Below are 6,000 nucleotides of genomic sequence, written 5' to 3'. Positions count from 1 at the left end.
ACACCATAGGACAAATGTGACATTTGACTCAAAATTAAGTATACTTATTTAAGCTCTGGATTTATTACACATTACTTTTTCACAACAACGACATTAGTTTAATCATTTAAAGCATTGACAATTTTGAAAGCATGAATTTACTTAATTTTAAGAGCCTGCGACAGCAACATTTACACGTCACGTCATCTACCCACTCACACACACACACAGTCTATTTCATGAATATTGTTTGACCAATATCAATTTGTAAAATTATGTTTGTGGACATATGGTTAATATTTGTCATAAACAAAGAATTCTTGGGAAAATAAACATACAGCAGGCCAACAGTTCCACCTGTAACCAGAGAAAGTGGAAGGGCAGGTTAGAACATCAAGCTCTCATTGCTGTAACAAGCTCTTCATGGATGCGTGATTTCGAGTAACGCCACCAGAGGGCGCAATGATGCCGTGATTCTCATTCATGGTGTTGGATGCACATCCTCTGTCTCAACAAACCACTTGAGTCGGAGAAAGCTTGCTGGCTTGCTTGTACCGTAGTTCTTTTGTGAGAAGGTTGTGGGAAAAATGGTACGAGAAAAGACAGGCATTGGAACAGTAGTAGGCTATTGCATGCGAACTCTTGTCCCTGGACACTGAGAGCAACCTAAATTTCAGGTAGGAGGTGAGTGCGCTTTGGAATGGGTTGATTTTCTTTAGGATTTTAGTCAGTCTGTGTTGTTAAACGTTATTTATTTTCAGTCATGATTTTGAGTTCGGGCTACATTTAAAGGAGTGATTTATGAAATACATTTAAAACAAACGTTTTCTGTAGGCTATTATATTCGTTGTATAGATTAGAAATGCATTCAGATGTTGATGAACAATGTTAATATATATATTTTTTCATTATGCCAAATGTAGGACTTTCCCCCTTATTGTAGGCTATCCTGTTTAATAATAGCCCATAATTGTGTAACTGGGCTACACAACATCAGTGAATTGACATTAATGTGTCGTTGTCAGGAAGAGATTTTAAGTTATTACTGAAGTTTGCTATGCCTTAATAAATCACATCTAATGACACGACATGCAGTAGACCTAATGTTCTTATTTAAGAGCTGTCAAGTTTAGGTTGTAAAGGCTTTGCACGGGCTGCAGTGTCTTAGCGACAGTGCCACAGTGTCTTCTTTGGAATGTCACCTGCTGTAACTCTAAGAGTGGAAGTGTGTTTCCAGTGTTTTCTCTTGGCCCTTTTCTCTCCCATGCACAGTTAGAGAGAATACATCACTTGTGCAGCGTGGAAGGACCAGTGGATATACCCTAGGACCAGTAGAAGTACTGATGGGAGCAGTGGATAGGCCTACCTCACACCACCTTGGACCAGTACAGAGCAGTGGATACCCCATAGGACCAGTAGAAGTGCTGGTGAAGAACCTACTTGAAAACTTAACCTGACTGGAGAAGCAACCAAAACTGCCCTCGGTTCGGGCCTCCTCTACTCTCCCTCCAGCACGTCTGCTTCCAGGCACGGGCCATCTTGTGGGGCTCCACGGAGTTCCTCTCGACCCTGGAGCTACACGTTTTCAGAGCAAAACTCAGACAACAAACCGCCTGCTCAAGTCAAGACACAGGCCTACCTGGCTGGCAGGTGAACTGGGACTGGGGCCAGCATAGGGGTCGTCCCTACCCTTCCAGCCAGGCTCCTACTGCCCATGGTGGCCACGGCTCTTCTGGTGACCATGGGCAATGGATCCATCAAAGCCGCCCGCGTGGAAGAGAACGGCCTGGACGCCTCAGGGGCGGCCCAGGGGGCAAAGGTCATGTCCACTGTCGATGGCGGCGGCGGTGGTGGTGCTGCTGGTGGGCGGGGCGTGGAATGGGAGGCGGGTGTTCTGCGTGGGCGCGTCGCCCGTCTGGAGGAGGAGCTAGCCAAGCGCGAGCGCGAGATGCACATGCAGGAAGTGACGCTGCAGGCGCTCCGCCGCGAGCTGGAGGCCAAACTCGCGCAGATCGACAAACTCCAGGACGCTATTGGCTACCACCAGCAGCAGCAGCAGCAGCAGCATCACTACGGCAACCGAGCGACGACGGCGCCCTGGCAGTGCTCGCCGCCCTTCATGCCTACCGGTGGTGGGGGTGGCACCGGCGGAGGGGTGGGCGCTGGCCGCCACAGTAGACGGTTGCTGAGCGTCATCAACCAGGCCCCTGCCCGCTTCCAGCGTGTGGCAGCAGAGGTGCACCGGCGGCTGCGGGCCAAAGAGGGCGTGTCTGCTGAGCCCACCTCCGGCCACTTTGGCCCCGCCCAGCCGCCGCAGAGCAGGGCGCATTACCTGTCGGGCGAGATGGCGCGAGTACGCAAGGACTCCAGGTGAGTGTAGTTAGCCTATTCAGGTGTGGTTTAGATTCCCTCTGACTGGGAATACAGTGTGCCACAATGGCAACTGCCAAACGGCCAAAAGCTGGTAATCCTCTGGGGTTTGTAATAATGTCAGTGTTACTACACAGTAAAATAATGTGGTGTCCATTTAACTCTTTTACTTTTAGTACCATTCAAAAAATAGTGTGACTCTGTGGTCACATTGTCAGAGTCAATTCTACTCAGCATAGTGTCTGTCGACTGTTTTACAGTTTTATAAGTACATATTATATATCTGGAGTTATATAAGTTTACTCTGCATTTTTGACACCCCATAGTTTTACCAGACCCCACAGTTTTACAGTGTAGCCACTTCAGGTAGCTTCCATGTTACAGTAGTTCATATTCTGTTGTTTGCCCCTTCACAGTACAGAAAGAATAACTGATCGTGACTAGTATAACAACCGTATCTCTTTCATTTCGTGAAGTATTCACGAAAAGAATAACTTTAATTTTCGTGGTGTATTCACGTTATTGCCCGTTTTTAGTGGTTGGGCAACGAAACGCTGCCTATTCATTTGAATTGCCCGACTGCTGCCTAGCGACCCACTAGTTTGACGCCCTTTCGGTACTGTCACATGGTAATCAAACATTTCAAACAAGCAATTTAGGTTAGGGTTAAGGTTAAGGTTAGGGTTAGGGTTTTTGCTTTACAAGTCATCTTACTTGAATGGCCATAAGGCCTTTTGGGCACTGGCAACAAGGGTTTACAATGGATGGCACTATTGTCACGGATTGAACGGGTTAGGGTTAGGTTTAGGGTTAAGGTTAGGGTTAGGGTTAGGTTTAGGTTTAGGGTCGTATGACATAAGGCGTAAGTACCGAAAGGGCGTCGAATTAGTGAGTCCCGAGTGTATCAGCAGTGTTCTGTCAGCACCCCCTCCCCGCCCCTGCAGACGCTTGGATAACCATAGCAGCAGTGGGGCAATTCAAATGAATAGGCAGCGTTTCGTTGCCCAACCACGAAAAACGGGCAATAACGTGAATGCACCACGAAAATTAAAGTTAGTTTTTTCATGAATACTTCACGAAATGACAGAGATAGGGCTTAGTATAAAGGCTGAATGTCAAGCCCTGCAGTGTAAATGTATTACATTGACCTCTCCTGTAAAACAAATCTGCTTGGCCTAATCGTCGTGACAAAAGTAGTCAGTACTCAGAAGTGAGCGGAGAGAGGACAGAGGGCATAATGGCTTGTCATTTGGATGGTGCAAGTACACACATTATTTCAATTTGTCATTCACCTCCTAGATAGTCCGCACAATCTGCTGATTTGAACCCAGGTAAGGTGGAGAAATACTTCACACTACAGCTATGTTTAAAAGTCATTGGAGGTATGGTCAGGTTATCTTCACATGGGCATGTCATCGCTACTTAGTGTACGGTAGGTTACTGGTGACTGGTGACAATCGGAACTATGCTCTCTAGGATGCTTGTGTGATTTTAAGTAGAATCAAGCTAAAATAATAACTTAGCACTAGTACTTAATAATACTTTAGCAATATATTAACTTAAACATTTATTGCATCTTACCTTATGTTAATTATTTTGTACAGTGGAAGATAGGAGTTGTCCATAGTGTAAGACAGTGTGTCTTTTTTGCTTACATGCGTAGGTGTTTTGGTGTTTGCGGCACGTAAATATGCACTTGCTCCCATGTGTATGTGTGTGTGTGTGTGTGTGTGTGTGTGTGTGTGTGTGTGTGTGTGTGTGTGTGTGTGTGTGTGTGTGTGTGTGTGTGTGTGTGTGTGCGTGTGTGTGTGTGTGTGTGTGTGTTTGAGTAAGTGTGAGTGGTCTCGGTGTCTTTCATGCGTGTGTGCTCATGGTGGTGGCCAGCAGCACTAATGTATTCATGTCCTCAGGAGAATGGGGAGGAGAGGAAGGGCTTTGTCTCATGTGCAAATGAGAAGCTCCTGGTTAAGGACCAGCGGGAAGGAGGAGGAGAGGAGAGGAGAGGAGAGGAGGAGAGGAGAGGAGAGAAGGGAGGAGAGTGAAGGAGGAGGAGAGGAGAGGAGAGGGGAGGACTGGAGAGGAAGAGAGGGAGCAGAGACGAGAGGGAGAGAGAGAGACAGAGAGAGAGAGAGGAGAGTGAGAGGAGAGAGAGAAGGAGAGAGGCACCCATCTCAAGATACTGCAGATACACTCTAGGCCTACACACACACACACACACACACACACACACACACACACACACACACACACACACACACACACACACACACACACACACACACTTGTAAACACAGAAACGTGCCTGCATGCACTCGCAGACAGTGTACAGTGTCATCCTCTCCTCTCCTCTCTTTCCCTCTAATCCCCCCCCTCCTCTCATCTCCACCTCTCCTGTCCTCCTCTTCTCCCCACCCCCTGCTCTCCTCCAGTACGAGGCGTCTGATCAACGAGGCCTTGATGAATAACGACTTCCTGAAGAAGTTGGAGCCGCAGCACGTGCGTGAGATGGTGGAGTGCATGTTCGAGCGCGTCTACACCACGCAGCAGCTGGTCATCCAGGAGGGACAGCCGGGAAACTACCTCTACGTGCTGGCAGGTGAAGTGAAATAAAAAAAGTTGAAAGCCAATTGGGAAACTCTAACTCCCATTGTCATTGTGACACACCACTCCACAGCACACAAGGGAACACTGCACAGTGCACACAACGAAATTGCATTTATGCCTCCTCCGTGCAAGGCGGGCAGCCCTCAATGGCGCCCCAAGGGAGCAGTGCGGCGGGACGGTACCATGCTCAGGGTACCTCAGTCATGGAGGAGGATGGAGGAGAGCACTGGTTGATTACTCACCCCACCAACCTGGTGGGACGGGAGTCGAACTGGCAACCTTTGGGATGCAAGTCTGACACCCTAACCGCTTACTCATGACTGCCCTCCAATAAAACGTGCCGGATCAAACAACAAACATGAAGAATATGAAGAAAAAATCTGCACACTGTTGATGCTCACCGATTTATTAACACAACGTTTTGAGCTCAAGCGGTCTTCATCAGGTGTATGGTAGGTGTGTGTGTGCTTGTGAGTGAAGCAAGCACGCACACCTACCCTACACCTGACAAAGACCGCTCGAGGTCAAAACGTGTTAATAAATCGGTGAGCAGCAACAGCATGCAGATTTTTCTCCTTCATATTCTTGTTCTTGTTCTTCTTCTTCCTCTTCTTCTTCTTCGTATGTCTGTCTTTCTGTCAATACTGCGTGCGTGTGTGTGTCTGTCTGAGTACACTACAGTATATGACCGTGTGTGTGTGTGTTTACATGCGTGCATGTGTGTGTGTGCATGTGTGTGTGTGCATGTGTGTTTGTGTGAGCAGATGGCCTGCTGGAGGTGAGCCAGAGTGGGAGGCTGCTGGGCCAGATGCGGCCCGGTACGGCCTTCGGGGAGCTGGCCATACTCTACAACTGCAAGAGGACCGCCACTGTCAAAGGTGTGTCAGATTACACCAGATTACAGCAAATTACACCAGTGCATTGATTCAAAATGGTAAAAAGTACAGTATGTGTTTTTGAAGACTATGCCCAGTGTGCAGACCATTCTCTCACAGCACACGGTATGAAATTGCAATTGGGGGGGGCAGCCGTGGCCTAACGATTAGG

General features: G+C 47.9%; 1 protein-coding gene across 1 annotated transcript in view; it reads left to right on the top strand.

The window, feature by feature from the left end:
- Positions 1-376: 376 nt before the first annotated feature.
- LOC134441522 (cGMP-dependent protein kinase 2) overlaps positions 377-6,000 on the top strand; it is a 46,992-nt gene continuing 41,368 nt past the window's right edge. Inside the window, exons 1-4 of the mRNA XM_063191873.1 lie at positions 377-656; positions 1,252-2,349; positions 4,779-4,945; positions 5,718-5,831. Coding sequence (XP_063047943.1) covers positions 1,694-2,349; positions 4,779-4,945; positions 5,718-5,831 — 937 coding nt within the window. The 5' untranslated portion in view covers positions 377-656; positions 1,252-1,693. The remainder of the gene's footprint in view (positions 657-1,251; positions 2,350-4,778; positions 4,946-5,717; positions 5,832-6,000) is intronic.

This window comes from Engraulis encrasicolus, chromosome 24 (assembly GCF_034702125.1).
Source record: "Engraulis encrasicolus isolate BLACKSEA-1 chromosome 24, IST_EnEncr_1.0, whole genome shotgun sequence".
Lineage (NCBI taxonomy): Eukaryota > Metazoa > Chordata > Actinopteri > Clupeiformes > Engraulidae > Engraulis > Engraulis encrasicolus.
The sequence above is the reverse complement of the archived record's forward strand: the minus strand, read 5'-3'. Positions and strand labels throughout refer to the sequence as shown.